The following is a 23,324-nucleotide window of genomic DNA, read 5'->3' on the forward strand; positions in this document are numbered from 1 at the left end:
TTCTGCACATAGACAACTCCTCTGAAGGCTGCTCCGCTTCAGATAGCACACAAACATCAGTTACTATCTGTCTGCAACCTTTATCACCAACTCAACAGCTCAATCTGAAACTCAAAGGGTTACTTCATCAAATAATAATAACAACAACAAAAAATTTGATGCGTGATCCTAGAGATTAGTGATCCTATTATTTGCAGTAATAAAAAAAAAAGACTATCAAAATTATTATTTTTTTCTTAATTGTGGTAATTACACAGTACTTAATTGTAATATGAACTGTATTTTACTGTAGGACAGTTATGCAGTACGTTACTGTATTTCAAAGTTGCATTGTAAATATTTACTGTATATTTACAGCAAAAATATTCATACTGCGAGTACAAATTCAGCAAGATAAATGATGCTGTAAATGTAAATACAGTATTTTTACTGTAATTGATTTTCAGTAAGTTACTAGTGAATTGCTGCCGGTAGAGTGGCATTGTAAAAATTACTGTATATTTTACAGTAAATATATTCATACAATATTGTAAAAACATATCCAGCAAGATAAATGATGCTGTAAATGTAAATACAGTATTTTGCTGCAATTGATTTACAGTAAGCTACGGGTAAACTGTTGCCAGTAACTTTTTTTAATGTGGCATTGTGAAAGTTACTGTATATTTTACAGTAAATTTAATCATACAATATTGTAAATACATATCCAGCAATGTAAATGATACTGTAAATGTAAATACAGTATTTTTGCTGTAATAGATTTACTAGTGAACTGCAGTCAGTAAGTTACAATAGATTCAACAGAAAATTGTCAACAGTGTAAGTTTAGTGTATTTTACAGTATTTATTCTCTCTCTAATATATATTTTGTAACTGTGAGGCTTAATAAAATGTATTTTTGAAATCAAAAATATATATTTGAATTCAACCGTCATTTACCAAAATATATTTCAAAATGTATTTCAGCCTCAACAGATTTAGAAAAATGGATTCTACAATACTTTAAGCATCTTATGTTATAGTAGTAAAAATTTTCTTCAAATGTTTTTTGCCCAAAAATATATTTATTGGATTTAGTTTGAACTTCAGAATAAAATATGGAGAAAAAAATACAAACTTATTCTGAAACAAATGATTACAATATTGAATATAATATAATATAATATAATATAATATAATATAGGCAACACGGTGGCTCAGTGGTTAGCACTATCCCCTCACAGCAAGAAGGTCGCTGGTTCGAGTCCCAGCTGGATCAGTAAGGATTTCTGAGTAGAGTTTGCATGTTCTCCCTGTGTTTGCGTGGGTTTCGTCCGGGTGCTCTGGTTTCCCCCACAGTCCAAAGACATGCGCTATAGGTGAATTGAATAAACTAAACTGGCCATAGTGTATGCGTGTGAATGAGTGTGCATGGGTGTTTCCCTGTACTGAGTTGCAGCTGGAAGGGCATCCGCTGCGTAAAACAAATGCTGGATAAGTTGGCGGGTCATTTCGCTGTAGCGACACCTATGAATAAAGAGACTAAGCTGAAGGAAAATTTATGATTTTAAAAGTGAATAAATATTACAATTTTGGTAACAATTAGATTCATATATATATTTAAATATGTTGATGAAAATTAGCCAAACAATGTATTTTTAAGAATTTTCATTTAATATATACATTTTAATAAGTTTATTTTAACCGTATGGCTTTTTTCTACCTTCAAAATGTGATACCTGATGATTTCATTTTTGCATTATTTATAAGTTATTTCTGAATTCTTTTAATTCCAGACTTTGTTTTAGTGTATAAATAACAAAGTACTAAAAAATGCATTCAATGTTGCCAGCCGCATTCAATGAAATGCCATAGGGGGTCAGCCGTATTCATATCTGTCCCATACATTAATGCCAAGCAGGGGAGATGTAAGTTGAGACATTTCTCTTCAATCAGATATAAAAAGCAATATCCATATGTTTACATTGCCAACAAACGTCCTGGAATGTGTGCAGATTACACAGTCAAAAGGTGTGGCATGAGTCGGAACAGCAAGCGAACACATATGTGCGAAAGAAACTATGTTTTCATAACATCCAGTCATTGACTACAGTGGTGGTACACCCTGCTGAGATACCCACATATCCAATACACTCTCATCCTCAATGAACTCACTCCATTTCTGCGACGCTTTATTCCTTCACACAAGAAAAACGAAAGGAGAGACGTGCAGGAAGTGCAGAAAAAAGGAGGGATTTGCACATCAAACATGCAGCCGAACGTACAAGGAACTTAAAGTGAGGTGGACCCAGGTGGACCCCAGCCAGAGCGGAAAGCCCCACTTTGTACAAACACACCGACACGAGTAGTTTCATCCGCAAAAAATGGAGAGCGACTAATTGTGAGAACTGTCAGAGAGGTCATGATGAAATCAAGAGTTCAGAGCGTTCTTTAGAGATTTCAAAGGATCTTCAGGTTTAATCTAGCCATATTTTCGATCTAAGTGGATTACTGTGTTTACTAGAAACCAATCAGACACGTTACTCTTTGTGATATTGATGCAAAATACAACCATGATAAATAAACACAAGAAAATAACAATCATTATGAAGCCTGACGTGTAGATGCTTTGAAAATGATGATTTTTAGAAGCCTGCTGAAGTAGCTAAAACACAACCTAAAGCATAATAATTAACTACCACTGGCACATTTACACAATGAAATGTCTGAATGAAGTAGAAGTAAGGTTTAAAAAGTTGAAAAAAGGGTAACTGAACGCTATTGGTTTACAGAGGTACGTTACTTGCTCGTGCACAAGCCAGCAGAATGAAAACAAAGGAACCACCATTTTTAAATATACACCAGAGAAATTACACCGCTATAATATATACATATAATAACGAGCCATGGTCGACATGAGCTTAAACAAACCTTGTCATTAGCCCCTTTCACACAGTGATACCGGTAAATATCTGGAAAATTTCCGCAATGATTTACCGGTATATTCAAAAAAGCGCTGTTCACACAGGCGAGGACGTTACGAAATTTTTCCGGAAAAGAGCATTCACACATCCATCGCAAAATGGCAGTAAATTCTGACATCATTAACCAGAAATGACCTCTAAACGGCTGCACTTGTGTTTGTAAACATTTGACTAAATTAAAAACTCTTCGGATGGATCAGTATTGAGTACAACTCCAATGAAAACATAGAGAAACACTTTCGCATGTCGAGATGTTTATGATATGTGTGTGTGCTGGCGCTATGGGCGCTCACGGGCACACGCAAAGCTTGAAGGTAAACAAACAACGGATTGTCATAAACATTTTATCGATAATTATTTACACAGTTGGCATTAAGAAGGAACATATAAACGTGATCTGACTAACTTCTAGCAGCTAAATGTGTCTGGAAAAATATTTAAAGGCTTTTATTCTCATAAACTGCGCACGTGAATGCGTCTGACTGTTCTGATTGGCTAAAGTAGACGTCTCACGTCAGCACGTTCTAGACGTGCATGCGCTCTTTCCGGCAATTTTCCTTCTGCATTCACACAGCGCAGCATTCCGGCAAATTACTGGTAATGTTACAACTTCTCTTTCCGGAAAATAGCCAGAACGAATTTACCGGTATTTTCAAAAAGGTCCTGTTCACACATACAACCTTTCCGGAAAATTGCCGGTAATTTTCCGGAAAGGTCTGCATGTGTGAAAGGGGCTAATGTCTTGATGAACAGCCACAAAGCCAAGAAGAAGAGCAGAAACTACCCTGTGCCATGTTGTTTACAAGGCCAGACTGTGCACCACACACCAGCTGATTGGTGGAGAGGAGACAGAGTGATGAAGCCAATTTTGATATGGGGATGATTAGGAGGACATGAGGCCAGTGGGCACATTTAGCCAGGATGCCAGGGTTAAACCCCTACTTTTTTCGATAGAAATCCTGTGATTTCAGGAGTCAGGGTTTAACGTCTCAACCTAAAGACGGTATAGAGTGCCCTTCACTATATTAGGATGATTAGGACCCACACATACCCGGAATGAGCACCCTCTGCTGGTTACACTAACACCACTTCCGGTAGCAACCTAGCTTTCCCATGTGGTCTCCCATCCAGGTGCTGATCGGGCGCAGCCCTGCTTAGCTTCAGTGGACAACCATGTGAGAGTTGCAGAGAACTAGCTGCCAGCTAAAATGGTGGCAAAATATTTTCTTGATTATCCTGTTTTAGTTAGTGAGGTACACTGTCATTCTACAACAGAGAGTAGCAGGAACATTTTTCATTGTAGAGTGAAACAGGTAGAAATGATGTTTTAGCTCTGTTGCTTGGAATGATTTAATTTGAGAGCGTATTTAGAAGGGGAATTAAAAAAAAAATTGTTGTTTTATGGTTAGCGGCGTGGTGTCGCAGTTAGTAGCGCTGTCGCCTCACTGCAAGAAATGTTGCTGGTTTGAGCCTCGGCTGGGTCAGTTGGCATTTCTTTTCTTTTTTAAAAGATTTATTTATCAGATTTTTATGACAGTTAACAAACAAAAGTAACAGTACAGTAACAGTAAAATCGGAAACTTAAACTTGGAAGTGCACTAGGAACATTTCTTTAAACTATTACAGTGGGGAAAAAGCAGAATACTAAAAAAGCAAGAGAAACAAGAAGAGTCAGACAGCGAGGAATAGCTACACTTGTACTGTTCATGGCCTGTTTTACTGACTGGCCTCTCACACACTTAAACCCATATGGCAGACACAACCAGGATACACAGCCCCCTAAAGCTCTGGGATCTATTAAACTCGACTCAAATGGAGTCTGAGCAAAAAAATAAAAATAAAATAAATAAATAAATAAAATGCAAGAATCCTTAACCGAACCTTTGGTTGGCATTCCCACTGCCTGCTTTGAAGACTCTCTAGTGCTTTCAAGTGGCCACTGGTTTGCCGCCGAGATGCAAGGTAGTCATTTGGACTTGTTTACATTCAGAGATCTGGAGACATTCAGTGCTTTAACCACGCAATGCATTTCCTATGCTAATCATATAAATCATGAGATCTGAGGGCAGTCGTGCTGTTCTGCATTTGAGGACAGTCATTTTGTCTGTGAAGTGCATATTGGGTCTGTCAAAACACTTTTGTTTTGTTTTTTAATTGTGTTTTTTTAGGGGTGAACACACAGTTTCAGTATTTATACTAAGAGAGGGTTTACAGACAAGGCAGTTTTCAATTAAAACCCATAGTGGTTTCATGCACTTAGACATCCAACTGAACAATATTAGCAAGAAAAAGGGTTTCTAGTGCAAGTTTGTATAGTTCGTGTTCAGTGGTGGAAAGAGCACTGAAAAGTCATACTCAAGTAAAAGTGCCAATACTTGCCTAAAATGTAGTGCAAGTAGAGTAAAAATATCCGTTGTAAATACTACTCAATGTATGAGTAAAAAGTAGACCTATCAAAACCAAGTGAGTAGTGAGTATTACCCTGGGAAAAACTGATGCGTTTACATGTAATTTGTAGATGTGCGTGTGTAAACGTAACATTCTGTAGTGCATTTAGTTATTGCAAGCAGGCAAACAACATCAGAAGACGTTGGTATTAAGTTAAAGGGCAACTATGGTGAAAAATCTACTTTTCAAGCTGTTTGGACATACATGTGTGCAAGTATAGTGTATATACTGCTAGTCCGTTTGCACTGGCTGCCAGTTGCTGCTCGCATCAAATTCAAAGCTCCGATGTTTGCCTACAAAGTGACTTCTGGCCTTGCTCCTTCTTATCTGCTCTCACTTCTGCAGATCTTTGTGCCCTCCAGAAACTTGCGTTCTGTGAATGAACGTCGCCTCGTGGTTCCATCCCAAAGAGGGAAGAAATCACTTTCGCGAACGCTCACGCTCAATCTGCCCAGTTGGTGGAATGAACTTCCTAACTGCATCAGAACAGCAGAGTCACTCGCAAGAAACGACTAAAAACTCAACTATTTAGTCTCCACTTCACTTCCTAATCTGCAATTGCCTCTCTGAATATCACACTAACTGTACCAAAAAAAAAAACTAATACTACTAATACTTTCCTTCTTAGACTTTACAGACCTGAAACTTGCCTATAGCACTTATTCATTGTTGCTCTTTTTCACAAACGTTAGTGAGATCTGCTTCCTGGGGCAGCCGAGGGCGTGTTGAGGCATGCTGCTGACAGGCATGTGGGATCGGTGGGCGGGGATGACTCGCCTTAAAGGCCCAGTGCAAAAAAACAGCAACAACCTTTTCCCAGCTATAATACAGACATTTCAGACAGCTATAATAAATACTCTGATAGGTGTTTTGAGCTGAAACTTTACAGACACATTCTGCAGGGGACACAAAAGACTTATATTAAATATGAAAAAAGGGGTATCCTATGTGCCCTTTAAATTCAGGTTTTGATGTCAGGTGATCAAAATTCGTCTAGCCAGCGTTAAAGGACAACGCTATTTTAATGTCCAATAACTGTGTCAAATGACGTTGATATTTGGTTGATTTTAGGTTGTGTTGGTGACCAAAATCCAATGTCAACATCTTAAGCCAACATCATATTGACATAAAATACTCAAATTTATTTATCAGTTATGGCATCCAAAATCCAAATTCTGATAGACTTCATAGTGGTAATGTCCACACAACGTCAAGCTGTAGCATCATTAGACGTTGATATTTGGTTAGTTTTAGGTTTGCCGTTGGACAATGACGTTGGCCTGACGTTGAATTCTGACATCAACCTGACTTTTATTTCCAAACAATATGCAACGTCCCTATGATGTTAGCGTACTACATCTTGTGCCTGCTGGGTGTTTAAGGCCATTTTGGTCTTCATACAGTAAACATCCGCCGTCCTCTCATCAGTGACATGCGTCTAAACAGTCTATGGTTCAATGTGTGTAAAGATTTTGGACATCTTCTTGGACACTTTTAATGCTTTTATAAATCATCTTGAGGTAACTTATTATGCTGTGATTTATCTTCTATGTGTGATTTGATTGGACAGGAATCACAGGACTGATTTTTCTAATCTCCATAGACCAAAAAAATTTGAGTATTTGTAATTATATATTTTTAATATTTTTCACTGTTCACGTTTGAGCTGCACAATTATACCTGGTTAGCTAATCCTGAGATCCTGCGAGGTCACTATTGCGGATTCACACATTGCGTTATTGATGCTAAAGTAGTGCATGTACAAAATGAGACTGTTACAGTCTCTGCATGCACTACAAAATGCAATTTGTGATGTCAAATACAGCTGAAGTCAGAATTATTAAGCCTCCTTTGATGCTTTTTTCTTTTTAAAATTTTTACCAAATGTTTAACAGAGCAAGGAAATTTTCACAGTATGTCTGATAATATTTTTTCTTCTGGGGAAAGTCTTATTTGTTTTATTTCGGCTTGAATAAAAGCGTTTTTTAATTTTTTAAAAACCATTTTAGGGACAAAATTATTAGCCTTTTTAAGCTATATTTTTTTTCGATAGTCTACAGAACAAACCATCATTACACAATAACTTGCCTAATTACCCTAAACAGCCTAGTTAACCTAATTAAGCCTTTAAATGTCACTTTCAGCTGTATTGAAGTGTCTTAAAGAATATCTAGTCAAATATTGTTTACTGTCATCATGGCAAAAAATAAATCAGTTACTAGAAATGAGATATTAAAATTATTATGTTTAGAAACGTGTTGAAAAAATCTGCTCTCCGTTAAACAGAAATTGGGGAAAAAATAAACATAATTGTGGCTTCAATTGTAGTTAAACATCCCTAATAAAAAATAAAACACATGTTTTATGTAAAAAAAAAAAATGTTTGTATATAATCATGTGCTTGACGGATGTATTTGTCTGTAAAATGCATCTACAACTACTTCTATAAGCCACAGGTCAGAATGAGTAGATCTATAGGAAACTACTGGCAATGCAGATGCATTAAACCCTTTTTGACTTGACAACCGTTAACAGAATTAACCATCTGGCTACAAAACCCATCCACCTAAATTCATCTTGTGTGCATCTGCCGTATGACCCAAAACCTCATACAGTAGATGGTTTGGATTGGACAGCTGCTTCTCTTGCCTATACAGTTCTTCAAGCCAATGTTCAATCTTCACCAGAAACCAGCCATGAGGGTGAAGGAGTTCAGAGTGGTTTAGGTAAAACGGAGACAATGCCCCATAGAGAACCACTGGATGAAATGTAAACCCACATCCTCTGGCAACAGCCTACAATCTTAATGACTCCATGTGAATTTTATTTCACTATTTTTCTGAGTTGATATAGTAACATAAAGCTCTGTATTCACATAGCTGAACACAATAATCTAGACTGGATTGACATCATACAAAATGAAGACACTTTCATTTCTCAGATACTGTTATCCGGAGGAGATTTAGACATCTAGTGATTTTAAACTCTCGAGACGACCAATTTTGTGGCTGTCCAAAACCTGCCAGATGGGCTCAGATACCAAAATTATGCTTTACTCCTGGTAGTTAACCAACTTCTTTAAGCACGTGGAAAAACATCTGTCTAGTGTCAACTTTTGGACCCTCTTTCTACTGAACATCATACAGTATGAGTGCACCAGTGTCATTCAAGTTTTGTATTTTTAAATGAGTCTTTATTTCAATACTATTTTTAATTTGCTGTTTATTTCAGCTTAGTGTAGTTTGTTAGTTGTTTTCGTTTAGTTTTTTTTTGTGATCACATTTCTGTTTCGGTTTTACGTTTCAGTTTCATTTTTAGTAATTAGTTTATTATTCAGACAGAAAATAACAAAGTAAATAAAATAATAATTATATATATATATATATATATATATATATATATATATATATATATATATATATATATATATATATATATATAAATATATAAGCGACCCAATTTATTTTGTCCCCAAATTTTTGTTTAACAGAGGGAAGATTGTTTCAACATATTTCTAAGCATTTTTTAATAACTCATGTCTAATAACTAATTTATTTTAGCTTTGCCATGATGACAGTAATAATATTTGACTAGATATTTTTTAAGAGACTTCTATACAGCTTAAAGTGACATTTAAAGACTTAACTATTGTAAAATGACGGTTTGTTAAAAAAATTGCTTAAAGGGACTAATAATTTTGTCCCAAAAATGTTTTTTTTTTTTATTTTTATTTAAAAGCTGCTTTTATTTTAGCTGAAATACAACAAATAAGACTTTCTGCAGAAGAAAAAATATTATCAGACATACTGTTAAACATCACTTGGGAAATATTTAAAAAAGAAAAAAAGAACAAAAAATTCAAAAGGGGGCTAATAATGCTGACTTCAACTGTATATCTATACACTACACACCCACACACACACACACACACACACACACACACACACATATACATATATATATATATATATATATATATATATATATATATATATATATATATATATATATACACACACACACACACACACACACACACACACACACACACACACACACACACACACACACACACACACACACACACACACACACACACACACACACACACACACACACACACACACACACACACACACACACACACACACACACACACATACATACATATATATAATCTAGGAGTCCTGCAAGAACACTTTTTTGGCCATTCCAGATGACTTTATTAATAAATTATGTCAGTTTTTGCAGAGATGGATGCAGTCCTCCAAACATATATGAGTCAATATTAATTCTTCTTCCACTGCACCATGACTTTATATTTTATACTGTACAATATTTCTGTTAAGTGACAAGACTTAGACATTACTTAGACAAGTTAGACATTACTGTCATAATTAAATAATTAAAAATCAAGATATGACCAAATTTTATTTAGGTACAATAAGTGTAATCTAGAGGTCTTTGCCTTTCATATAAGCCATGATACCAAATGATCAACTAGAAGTCAAGTTATTATTTGTTGTTCCTAAAACCTGGATAGGCGACAAGACTTTTGTCAGGTAGTATATAAACATAAGATAACATGAAAATAGTAATAATAATAATAATAATAATAATAATAATAATAATAATAATAAAAGCAATAGGATAAAAAGATATAGATATATAGAGACAAGATAATATGAATTTTAGTTTTTCATCTACTGCGAAAATTTCATTTCATTACAGTTAACGAAAAATGTTTTTGACCAGCAGTTTTAATCTTAGATTTAGTCGACTAAAATAACCTTGGTGCACACACATGACTACTCTATAACAAAGAACAGCCAACATATAGTAGTAAACAAAGCTTTTGCTATCACCAACTCTGAACATCTATATTCCTAAACTCACTTGGATGGGCAAAACAGCCCCATAAATAATGCTAATCATTATATAGCAGATCATTCGATATTACTATCATGAGAATACATATAGTAACCTCTTTTGGCAATATAGCACAGGAATCGGGAACTGATTATTGAGAGACAAGCTCATGAATCATCTGAAAGAAGGAAAAAGAGGAAGATGCAACATCTGGCAAAAACATTCCAGCCAACCAGCAAACATCAGGAGTTCTTATATAAAGATCATCCCCATTAGCTGCGAAATGTTAAGCTTTGCCACATTTTAGGTTTAAGGAGGAATTATGAGTGTGTTTGTTGTAATAGTGAAACATGTGGTTTTGGGTTTCAAAATTAACACAGGTTTACAACCTACATTCTTACGCCCTCTCATCAACAACTGCCTTCATCTAATGAATGTTAACATTTATGTCTGCGTGTGTTTGACAGAAAGCGGAGAGAAGAGATAAGATGGAAAAACAGAGAGAGGGATGGAAAAACTGGGCAACACAGCCTTGTTGCTTTTCTTAGGCATTTGAAGATACATTTGTTTTTGGCTTATTATTATAAACATATGCAGGCAATTTTTTACCCCAAAAAATCATTTAAATGACTAAATATATAAAAAAATGAAATAAATAACCAGCGACACGGTGGCGCAGTAGCTAGTGCTGTCGTCTCACAGCAAGAAGGTCGCTGGTTCGAGCCTCGGCTGCGTCAGTTGGTGTTTCTGTGTGAAGTTTGCATGTTCTCACAGAGTTCGCGTGGGTTTCAGTCCAAAGACGTGGTTAGTTTGGTTGGCTAAATTGTCCATAGTGTACAGTATGAGTGTGTATGGATGTTTCCCAGTGATGAGTTGCAGCTGGAAGGGCATCTGCTGCATAAAACATATGCTGGATAAGTTTCCGGTTCATTACACTGTGGGGACCCCAGATTCAAAAAAGGGACTAAGCCGAAAAGAAAATGAATGAAAGAAATTATACTAAAATGTGGAATTTAAATAAATAATATGACAATAAGATTTTTTTTTTGTCCTCATATATTATTTCTTTTTATTTCATTTTATTTTATATTTTTGTTTAAATATTTATATACATACTTTTATAGGAACCTTACAGTTCTAATGCATGATATAAAATAATACAAAAAATTAAATAAATATATAAAAAACCCTCTAAAAATTGAAAGCAGCACTTTTCAAAAAAAAAAAAAAAAATCCAGGTCATATTTCAATCCAAAAATCAATTACATTTCCAGAAATATACCAAAAAATCACCATAAATAAATATTTAAATAAATAATATAACAAGAAAATTTACTATGTCCTAAAATTATATTTTAATATATTATAAATTTTTGTTTCCACATTTATAATAAATATATAGGAAACATCCACTCATTCACACACAAACACTACGGCCAATTTAGTTTATTCAATTCACCTGTAGCGCATATCTTTGGACTGTGGGGGAAACCTACAAAATTATCACAATGTCAAATTATGATTTTTCCCCAAATACAGTTGTTTAAATTATCTTATGAACTTACATAAATATCGCAATATTTATACATACAAACAAAATATTGCTATGTGTGTTCCAATACCCTTTTTTCAATATACCCTCCACACACACACACACACACACATACATACAGTACACATTGTACACGTACACAGTTAAGAAGCTCCCCACAATGATGAGCCTTTTATAGAAACACCTATGAATACTAATGTGATCATGCTGAACTGTGAGTGAAAGCACATGAGGACGGAGCCTCTGGGTTCTCAGTGCGATTGAAAAAAGCATTCTTAACAATTACGTCTGACCTCTCTGTGATTTATACGGCCTTTCTAAAGCTTGCAGACTCACTCTCTCATATATCACACACAACACCATATACATCAGTCGGCAGCAAAGGGGCCAAACGTCCCTCAGAAAACATAAACAAAGCCACGTGAGCAGACAACCTGGTTTTCCTGCACATCTGTTTACCATCTCTGGCCACATCATGCTCATTTCACAGGTGTAGCTAAGTTGGATTGCTCGTACACTTGCTGAACATTACAAAAATAATAGCCACACTTAAAATTACTTTCTCTGCTTGTTTAAACTATTTATTTAAAATGAGTTGAAACAACACAATTGTTCATTTTGTTTGGGACTATTTAATAGATTTATGTTCAATACACTTACATTTGTAAAAACAATTAAATTAACTTAATCGATTTGTGCTAGGACAACACGAAGGAATTGTGTGGAAGTTTTCTGGCATGGTCAGTTTGCTCAGGAGCTTACATTGTGCAGTGTTGTACTGGTGATGCAGAGTGCTCAGGTTTGAGTCCAGTGAAGCCTAGTTCCAATAAACATAAGAATTAAGTGAAATCAAGGTTTAAATTCAATGGTCAGAGTGTGCTTTTATCTTACGTTTGCTTTAAAAAAACGTATTGGTTGGGTTTAGGGAAGAGTTATGGTCAGTGATTTGGTCTGACCTGATTGATCTTTTTACAGTTGTTAAGAGGGAAATATACCAACATAGGCTCATTCTGAAAATATAGCCCTAAATTCGTTACTAGAGATCGCGAATTATGTAGCCAGAAGTTGGTATGGCAGCATTTAGTTTTTAAAACGAATCCTATGGAACGGTATGACGCTGTTCCTTTTCTCGCTTACCAGTTAACCGATTACCTCTGTATGAACGACTTTCTGGGTAGTACCAGTTTGTCCTGTTAGCTCACCATGTGCATCGTTGGACTTTTGACGCAGGGAGGAGTTGACTATCAGGGTTTAACACCGGCGAAGAGCGGTTCTAGAAAGTGGGTAAGACAAAAACAGAATCCAAAAAATAAAATAAACAAGTAAATAACAGGGTGAGAATGTGGTAAAACCTGAAAATGTGGTAAAAATCAGAAGAGGTCTTTTCTTTTTCTGGATTGCTTTTTAAAAGTGTCAGTTGGGTTTAGGGAAATGGGTTGACTGGTCAATCGGTGCTTTTGAAAACGCTATTGGTTGAATTTAGGGAAGGAAGAGGGTGGGTCAGTCAATCTGTCAGTCAGTCAAACAGTCAGTTGACAGCGGCCTCTGGTGGATTTACGTTAGAAGAACAGGCGCAAATGGCACTTGCGAGAGAAATTTGAGATCTCAAAAGTTTCGCAAAAAAAATACTTCAAAAAAGGTGGCACCTGGGACATATTTGGCGCACTCCTGAAATGTTTTTAGGGGTACGTTTTCAGAATGAGCTTGGGTTGAAATATACACATTTGGCCCAATCATACTATGTTCAGCTGCCTTCGTGTTTTATGCACAAGTCAAGCATATCAGCTTTGGCTACCACACCTCATCAAAAGAGGACAGCATTAAAAGTTAGTTCAAATACTTAAAGATGTTTTTGCTGTTCTTGTAAAATAAAATATGGAAATGGCTAGCGGGCGACACGGTGGCTCAGTGGTTAGCACTGTCGCCTCACAGCAAGAAGGTCACTGGTCAAGTCCAGGTCAGTTGGGATTTCTGTGTGGCGTTTTTTAGTTCTCCCCATGTTGGTGTGGGTTTCCTTCAGGTGCAGTATAAAGACATGTGCTATAGGTGAATTGAATAAACTATATTGGCAACTATTATTGGAATAAACGCTGTGGCAACCCCTGATAAATAAAGGGACTAAAATAAAGGAAAATTTATGAATAAATAAAAAATCTGTTGCCACCTATAGCATATCTCACAGCTATTCATAACTTCTGGATTTAGTGGCTTAGTACGATTTGCTTATCCCCCAGTGACGGTTGGGTTTAGATGTGGGGTTGGGTGCCATGCCTCCTTAAAAATCTGTGGCCATCCTGAGTTCAAATCACAGCTTACAAAAAAACTAAAATTAAATCTTTAATAATATAAAAATATTTTTAAAATGTGATTGTTGTCTTACAATAAGATAATGTCAATAAATCTATCACCTTAAAAATTGATTATAAAAGTAAGATATTAATAGTTTGCCAAGAATGAAACTTATTTCAACAGCAATAACTGAATTATTTTATTTATTTATTTTTTCACAAAATCTTTATCAGTAAACGTGGCACACCCAGTTTATCTGATGCACAGACTCTCTTTTTTGGCTACGCTAGTAGTGTGAATGTATCATTCACACTAAAAAAATACTGCTTAATCCCTTTTTGTGGTAGGTCTTAAGAAGGCTATGTCTAAAAAAACAACAATAATAAATTATTTTTCTTAATGCTAGAATATCAAATTCCTCTTTTTCCCAATGCAATCCTATCTGTACTCCTTACTGCACTTACACGTTGCTCTCTTTTTCATTACTGCAATGAAAACATATTCCTGTCATCAAAAATGGCCAAACTTCGACCATGTGTGATGTGTGTGTGCTCATAATAACTTAAAAGAGTGATGTGCGTAACTCCCCTGTTAATCTCTGTGCAAGATCCCTTAAACGCAAGGTTATTTAGCACCTTTACTAATTCATGACCTCCACATAGTACCTCATATGTCTTCTGAACTGCTAGAGGTATCTGGATTTTTTAAATTTCTGAAAAATAGTGGAGCGACACAGTGGCTCAGTGGTTAGCACTGTTGTCTTACAGCAAGAAGGTCTCTGGTTTGAGTCCCGGCTAGGCCAGTTGGCATTTCTGTGTGGAGTTTGCATGTTCATGTTGGCGTGGGTTTTCTCCGGGTGCTCAGGTTTCCCCCACAGTCCAAATACACGTGCTATGGGGGAATTGGGTAAACTAAATTGGCCAAAGTGTAAGAGTGCGTGTGTATGAGAGTGTATGCGTGTTTCCCAGTAATGTGTTGCAGCTGGTGGGGCATCTGCTGCGTAAAACATATATCGGAATACTTAGCTGTTCATTCCGCTGTGGCGAGCCCTGATAAATAAGAAACTAAGCCGAAGGAAAATAAATGAATGAATGAAAATTAGTGGGGTCGCAAGTTACAATGCAGTTGCACAATAGATTTGAGCAGTTTTTAACATTTCTATGTGATGGATTTGCCATTGTGGTTGTTTTTGGGGGACTGCTAAGGTGTTCTGGGTGGTTCATAGTATGTGACTCATGACTTTTTTTGTTGACAGCGCAGTTCTGACCTTACGATTCTATACTGATTAACAAATACAATACTCATTTTCTGCACTTTGTATGCAGTATGTTTTGAGTCAGTTATGCCCTGAAATATTACAATCCATGTCTTAAAATCAATGCGATACAAATCTAAAAAAAATTTTCCACCTGTTTTATCATCTGCCTGGTAAGAATATGTGGAAAAGTATATGTGCAAAGTTTGTAGGATGATGTTAAGAGTGTGCTAAACTGAAAGGATTCATATTTACATCCAAGAGTCCCCAAGCCCCAGAGTGAGTGTTATTTATCGTGAGCTTTGCTTTAGTCAGCACCACATTAAATTCCCATTACACATCTGACCTGCACTGTAAAAAATATCCATAAAATAGCAGTGCTCTGTATTTTGTGATTCATGTTTTTATTTTCCCCCATTTATTTATGCTTTATATATCACATTATGGTAGATTGATCTTTCTTCCAACAACTTTCAAGCTAGAAAAGTTGGAAAAAGGTGACTATTATTAATATTTTTAATAGTTTAAAGTGATATATTGTGAAGGAGTGCGTTTCTGAAAACCAACTAAGGTCGCAAGTTGCGTCGTTACAAACATAGTTCGTTGATTTGGTGTTTTGCAAATCCATCGTTCCAACAAGCATTCGCAAACTGCGTCACAAACTTGTATGTTTGCAACTACACCTCTGTAGTTGAAAACATAGTTCCTGGCTGTGTTCTATTCCTTGTTATCCCCCCTATGCCCTATTCATTTAAAACATTCCGACATTTAAACTTGGAATTATTTTTAACAAGCATTAAAGTCATCACTCTTAGGTGTAATTTGCTTTCAAAGTATTTTTACAGTTCAGTTTTAGCAGTCTTCATGTTTACAATTGTGCTCCCTTTACAGTGCACATTGATGGCGTTTTGAACACAGCCGTGGCTCATGACGAAAGCTATAAGTGACCTATTATTTAAAAGTGGAATTTATGTTACGTCTCCAAAGTTTGTGAAAACAAAAAACCGCATGCGTTAATCCTTTTAATTTATAGTAGGTTATTTTTTAAGTTTCTGTACTGTATATGACATGGGCCTGCTGGTTGGAACACTTTGCATGTGTCAAATTAAAAAAGTAGACTTATCAAAAAATAAAAAATAAATAAACAATATCCTACTTAATACTACTACTACTAATAATGATCATCATTATTAATATTATTATTATTAAAGTAAGATTTTTCTTTATTTCCTAATAAATATACCATTTAATTTCTTAATAAATAGCCTCATTATTTATTTATTTACATGATTTATATATAATATTAGTATATGTGTTAGCTTTTGTAAGTGATTTTATGTTAATAAAATATGTAATGTTCCCAATAATATTTGTAAAGGAAACACAGGCCCTATATGTGCCTTTTACATACAGTTAAAGTAAGAATTATTTTATTTTTGCCATGATGACAGTAAATAATATTTGACTACATATTTTTCAAGACACTTTTATACAGCTTAAAGTGCCATTTAAAGGCTTAACTAGGTTAACTAGGCAGGGTAATTGTTTATCAGGGTAATTAGCATAATAATGTAAGTTATTATATTTTGTAAACAAATAAGACTATCTCCTGAGGAAAAAATATTATCAAACATACTGTGAAAATTTCCTTGCTCTGTTAAACCTCATTTGGGAAATATTTAAAAAATAAAAAAATTCAAAGGGGGGCTAATAATTGGGTTTAGAGAAGAGTTATGGTCAGTGATTTGATCTGTGATCTTTTTACAGTTGTTAAGAGGGAAATATACCAACATAGGCTCATTCTGAAAATGTAGCCTTATATTAGTTTCTGGAGATCGCAAATTATGTAGCCAGAAGTAGGTTACAGCCCCAAACAGGTTTTGGGAAACACTCGTCACTACATCTTTTCCCAAATTATGCATCATACTCTAATAGTTCAGCCGAGAGTTACGTTGTTGTTTGGGAAATCCACCCCAGGTTGTGGTTGTACAATACGGTACAACAACCTTGTAACAATACCAGTAGACTTTCTGCTATTTACAGACTTGATTCTCTATTTATAATTTCTTATACATTAAATTATTTCAAACTATTAAAATATCAATAAAGGTCACTTTGTTTAACTTTAGAGTTGAATTTTCAACATCAATAGTCGACAGAGCAGACATCAAGGCCCCATAATGCAATTCACAACCGTAAATACAAGGAAAACTGGTAATTAACAGACTGTTAATTTAGTGTGCTCTGTGGTATATGTAGCTATTGAGCAATGCTATCTTAAACAGCAGAATAAAGAGGATGTTTTTTTTCAAACAAAGCTTCAACTCGATGTAATTTATTAATGTTCTGTGTGTGCTGTCATCCATGGCTTTATTCCAGTATGGATTGGTAGGGCTGATTTGTTTGTATGGGTGTGTATGAGCTCTGTGGGCTTCGCTCTGAGGGGGGCAGAGTTCATTCACAGCTGAGACCCCCTGAGATCTCTTTCCTGAACATCATTTAGAGGTCAAATCTATGACTCACGCACTATTCAGCAGAGATTCTCTGCCAGATAACAGCACAATCATAAACCATGAGAAACAAAAGGCTGAACAGAAATTGTGCAATCAAGCAGCTCACAAATCACTCTTAATCTGCAACATACGGTAGGGTTCACATAAATGCAGATGGAAATGCTTTTCAAGTTCTCACGTTAGAGTGACTTTGGAGGTAGACTCTGGATTTTATGGTCCTCCTCAGAGTCATCATTACTACTACAGAGTCCCCTTGAAAAACCTTAACTAAGCTACATACTAAGCTGGTTCTTGTCTGCACTTTATGGATTTTTTTTAGTTGTCAGGTCTGTTTCTTGTTATGACTAGTTTTTATTCAACAAGGAGGTTGATAAATCTTATTATATTCTGTTAAAAGGTCAATCCACCTTTTCTGCATGACTACTGCGTTCCAAGTTCCAAAAAAGTGGGTTGCACTTTTGGTTTGGGGAACTTCTGTTCAAAGAACTGTGGAAATATAAATTTCTATCAACTAATTCCAAATGAACAATAATCTATGTATAACTGAAAAATTATATTCTTTGGTTTTTTAATTATATCATTTCGTTAACATCCCAGCTAGGAGGGACATTTAACCTTTATCTCTCTGACTAAAGGCTAAGCCAGTGATGCAAATGCTTTAAACGACTCTGTCTTTGTCTTCGGGTGTTGCTTTTATGCTACAGAAACCCTAAGTTGATTAACTTGTGTGGTCAGTAGCTGGGCCGTTTTTTAACACCTATGCCATGCTGACTCCAACTCTTAATTTGCATGCTTTGTTTAGCCATATCCCCTCCTCCTAAGAACACAATATAGACATGAAATCTTTGTCTTAATTCAGACTTGTGTGAGACTTGTGTGAGACTTGTGAAAGAACTTGCAGACTGCGGATCTCTAGTAGGCTCTTGCAAACACATGGACATCTAAAAGACGCTGTATGACTGCAGATTAACCAACAGTTTTTTTGTTGGTTAACAAAAACCAAAAAAATTTTACTGATTGTTTACAGTGTAATGGAAGTTTTTGCCATAACTTATGGAACACGTGATGGGGGATGTAGGAAAATCTGATTGAATTTTATGTATTAATAACTTCTTATTAATGCTGGAACTACAAGGTGTCCCTAACTACCTTGGTTTTCGCCAAAAGTCCAATTGGTACTATAATGTAAACGTGTCATGCAAAGAAAAGTGATTAGTTCAAACTTTAGTGTCTAGCATATGGCCAGATCTCTTACATTTGAGGATGAGCGTTACATTTCTAATTTAAATATATAATAAAGAGTAGAGACACACTCAATTTACGGCCCAAAATGTAATTTTTAGAGTTAAGGACGAAAAAGAAAAATGGCAGAAAATATGATCCAAGAAAGGTTATCTTGTGCCGCATTGTTAGGTGACAGTGTTCAGCGCGGTGGTTTCTCTCTCCCTCCTGGCTTAAGGCTGAATTATGCTTCTGCGTCAAGTGTACGGGTATGGTCCAGCACAGCCTTCGTGCAGTTGCATAACTCTTGCCGTTGCGCACCTATTAAAAAATTTAACTACGTCACAACGATGTGTAGCACAAGTTCTGTGATTGGTTAGCTTGGTAGCAGTGACAGCGAGGGTGGTGCTGAGAGCTGCAAGCCCGATGGAGCGAGTGTTTACAAGTGTCAAGTCCCATGAAGGAGCTCCAGATGGAAACTTTTGTTTTTTGTTTACTTTATAATTAAAGTTGTTGCACATCTGCTGGTTCCCACCTCTGAATGAGTGAGTTTTAGCTACTTAAAGCATTCAGCAAAAAAAAAAAAAAAAAAAAAAACACCCGCAAAGAAACTGGACAAAGAGGACAAAAAAAACTTACTGTTAGCTAGCGTTTCGGAAGTGTTATATACAAACAGCACACAGGCTTGCGCCATGGTTCAAACACCCACCTTAAGGCTGATTTATACTTCTGGCCTAGCGTAGCCTTCGCATAGCTCTCGCCGTGGCTGACGCTGATGCACACCTCCAAAAAATTTAACTACATGTGGCAATGACGCATAGAGCAAGCTCTGTGATTGGTCAGCTTGGTAGCTGTGTTGAGTCTGGGTGGTGTTAAGAGCCGTGAACTCAATGGAGCGAGTGTTTACAAGTGTCGAGTACCATGAAGGAACTCAAGATTGAAACATTTGTTTTGTGTTTACCTTATGGTAAAGTTGTAGCACGTCTGCCGGTTCCTCACATGGAGTTATGCAAACAGGCAGGTTATATATCAGCATCTTAATGAGTGTCATTAAAAACTCTTATGCTATCTCAAACATGAGAGCAGATGCTGAGGGACTTCAAATGATGCAAAAGCTCACGTTTTACATGGGTTACCACACAATAAGTGGTAGTATCATGCTAAAGGAGCTTGACTAATGATTGTAAAGTTAAAGGAATAGTTTTGTATGATTCCTGTATACCTGTATGATTATTTTTATTCTAAAGAGCTAAAACAAATTAGATCGTAATTACTCACTCACTCACTATCCTTCACCTTGGTCCTGACTTATCAGTGATCACCACAGCGGAGTGAGACTTTAATTTGTTTTACAAAGCGGATGTCCTTCCATGCAACCCAGTACTAGGAAAATATTGCAGTTATTATTACAATTATATTATGTGTTTTTTAAAAGATCTTCTGCATTCAAGAAATGTCATTGGGGCTATAGTGTTTCTTAATCCATATACAATTTTTTTAAGTGTTTGGTCTATTTATTTGATTTTGAGATTGTATAAAATAACTTGTTTACGCTGAGTTACCTGTAAAGTTATAGAAGCTTTAATGCCAGTTATTGTGTCCATTATGTCCTGTTAGTTACTACAAAATTAATCTCACTAAAGTGTTCTAGACTGTGAACCTTCCCCCCTTCGATGCCATCATTATCCAGTGCTTTTCTTGATCCTCAGCTTTGTGTGCTCTGGACAAGCTATCTATTCCCTTTGGCGCAAAATCCCACAAGTCCCCTGTACAAATGATCGATGACAATCAGACTGTTTCCAGTAAAATTTACATACTTGACTGCTTAGAGCTGTCGGTAAGTGCCATGTTTAATTATCCCACATGGCTCTACATACTCAAGCCACATTTCTGAGTGTTTTTTTGGAATGACAGCAGTCATAGTCTTAATCAAGGTTCAAGCCAGTAAATCCACAATACCTCCCCTCTACACCCTTCTGTTTTTCTTTGTCCTGCCAAAAAACAAATGGAAAAAAGTTTTAGTATGGCAGTTTCTCATGCTAGACATGATCCTTGTGCTAATATTTTGATTGGCCAGCCCTCAGAAGTCTTACTGTGCATCCCATTGAGAATCATGCCTGTGAGTATATATATAAATAAATAAATGCATATTCATTATAGATTAAGAACTATAGATATCAATCGCAAACAAGTATATCTTCATACTTATCAAATCAATATACATTACTGGAGCTTTTGAAAAAGATGGTCTACATTAAAATCATCAACCTGAAATTATTATTTTACATTATTTGCAAGATATGATATGATGTAATGCAACTCAAGATTCAAGATTCTCCATGCTCCTCTGAAAATGATCATATTTTCTCTAGTGTTTGTGTTCTCAGGGATATAGCAGATTCCTCAGTTTCATTGCATCTGGATGCTCACCATACTTTTGGAGAATGAAAATAGTTTTGAACGTGGTTTGGGAAAACAATCCAAAACACAGACGGATTGGGTTAATTACAACATTGTGATTTTTTGGTTAACCTCAGTGCCATTTGCTTAGAGGAGGTTCAACATTTTAACACAAGTGTTTCATGGCACATTTTGACAACACTTGTTCTCAGTTCTTCTGAAGTTTAAGAGTGCATGTAACATGCTAAAAACATGACATTATATCTATGCTGTAAAGCTCCAAACAATTTTTGTGTTACAGTAATTGTTTTTAATAATAAAGTGTTGTGCTATTTATCACTTTTTTGAAGTCTCTGACTGAATTGTCACTAGTTATCAAAACTATAAATAGTTCTAAAACTGTCATCAAACACAATATTGTCACTTACTTTCAGTTAGTTTTGGTCCACTAACGAAAAGAGTCCAAAATCCCAGCAAAACTTACATTTACTTGACACATGTGGATATCCTGAACGATTCAATGTTCTGAACAAAACAAACGAGCTTCTGAAAGCCGTTGAAATGCTCAGCCAATCAAATTGGCGACTAGCTAGGTAATGATGTTGTTATATATTGAAATACATGCATATTTTAACATTAAAAAATATCACAGCACTCCTTTAAAAGTAATGATTCGGTAACCGCCCTCTAACAGATTCAGTGAGTCACGATGATTCAAACATTACGGCAGTAACGTTACAGAGTCAATTAAAAAACTGTCGATTCTATGGCGTGCCGTTGATATTTAAGATCATGGAAATCGGCTTTTGCGTGTATTAGACAAATAACGTGAAAGGTTTAAGAAGAAAAAAATCGAAAAAGAATCAGAATTGACTTCAACACCAAGATTCAGAATCGATTCCATAATTAGTTTATGAATCATCCTCAGTGATTCATTCGTTTATGAACCAATCTGGACACACCTTTCACTTAGTATAACTAACGTTAAGTACTTGCAGCCCTCGAGGACAGCTCAGTTTGTTGGGCTTTGTTTTTCGTGATAAATGGGCTTTTTAATCCGACTACGGTTGTTTCGGACCGCAAAATGTCGTAAGTAACAGTTATGACTTATTTTATCGTGAAAAGTGGCACTGAAACGTTTTTTGTGACCCATATCCAACGATCTCGGAGTAGTTTAAAGTTGTATCTTAACGTTAGGTTAGTTTACTGGAAAGCAAATCCAGACTCAGTACAAATAAGCCAGTTATAAGTTACCATCATTGAGCTTTAAATTATGGTGAAACATTTTTGATTTCACTGTAATTCAAAACTGTAACTTATATAGTAATGTCACAGCAACCACCCTCATCTCACTTTAATTTTGGCAGCAACTTTTTACAGGCAAACATTACTCATATTCTTTAGAAAGATGAAAATTATTGAGTTATTTATATTATTTTTTCATTACATTTGTCATGTTGATAGCAGTTGTCATAACATGGTTTCCATGGTTCTTGCAAACATGGTTTTGTGAATCTCCCTGCCATTTGCCCCCCATAGCTCTTCATCTACCCCACAGATCTGTCTTCCTCTTGTAGGAAGAGGAACATGAGTTACAATCCTGTAGAGAGTGAGAACCGCCTCTGCATTTGCAATCAAGACATCTCTCTCTGTCCCTTTCCTGCCCTCTGTCTCTCCTCCTCATCCTGCTTTCCTCTCACTTCTCTGCTCGGTCTCTCTCTTGTGTGCCACTGTCAACAAAAATGTTTCCTTGAAGCCAAACAGGTGCAAAACACATACGTGAAGACTACAGACAGCGTTGTAATGTGAAACTG

At 35.9% G+C, this 23,324-nt stretch overlaps 1 protein-coding gene across 7 annotated transcripts in view; it reads left to right on the forward strand.

The window, feature by feature from the left end:
* ripor3 (RIPOR family member 3) overlaps positions 1–23,324 on the forward strand; it is an 84,350-nt gene that overhangs the window by 10,941 nt on the left and 50,085 nt on the right. The window contains 1 exon segment of one of the 7 annotated variants that reach the window (NM_001012499.3): positions 22,484–22,599. The exons of 5 other annotated variants lie outside the window; for them this stretch is intronic. Coding sequence is in view for 1 of the 2 variants with exons in the window: in XM_087255545.1 (XP_087111671.1) it covers positions 22,554–22,599 (46 nt within the window). In the remaining variant the exon portion in view is untranslated. 7 annotated transcript variants of the gene reach the window in all.

The sequence above is a fragment of the Danio rerio genome, chromosome 6, assembly GCF_052040795.2.
Source record: "Danio rerio strain M-AB ecotype USA chromosome 6, GRCz13ab, whole genome shotgun sequence".
NCBI lineage: Eukaryota > Metazoa > Chordata > Actinopteri > Cypriniformes > Danionidae > Danio > Danio rerio.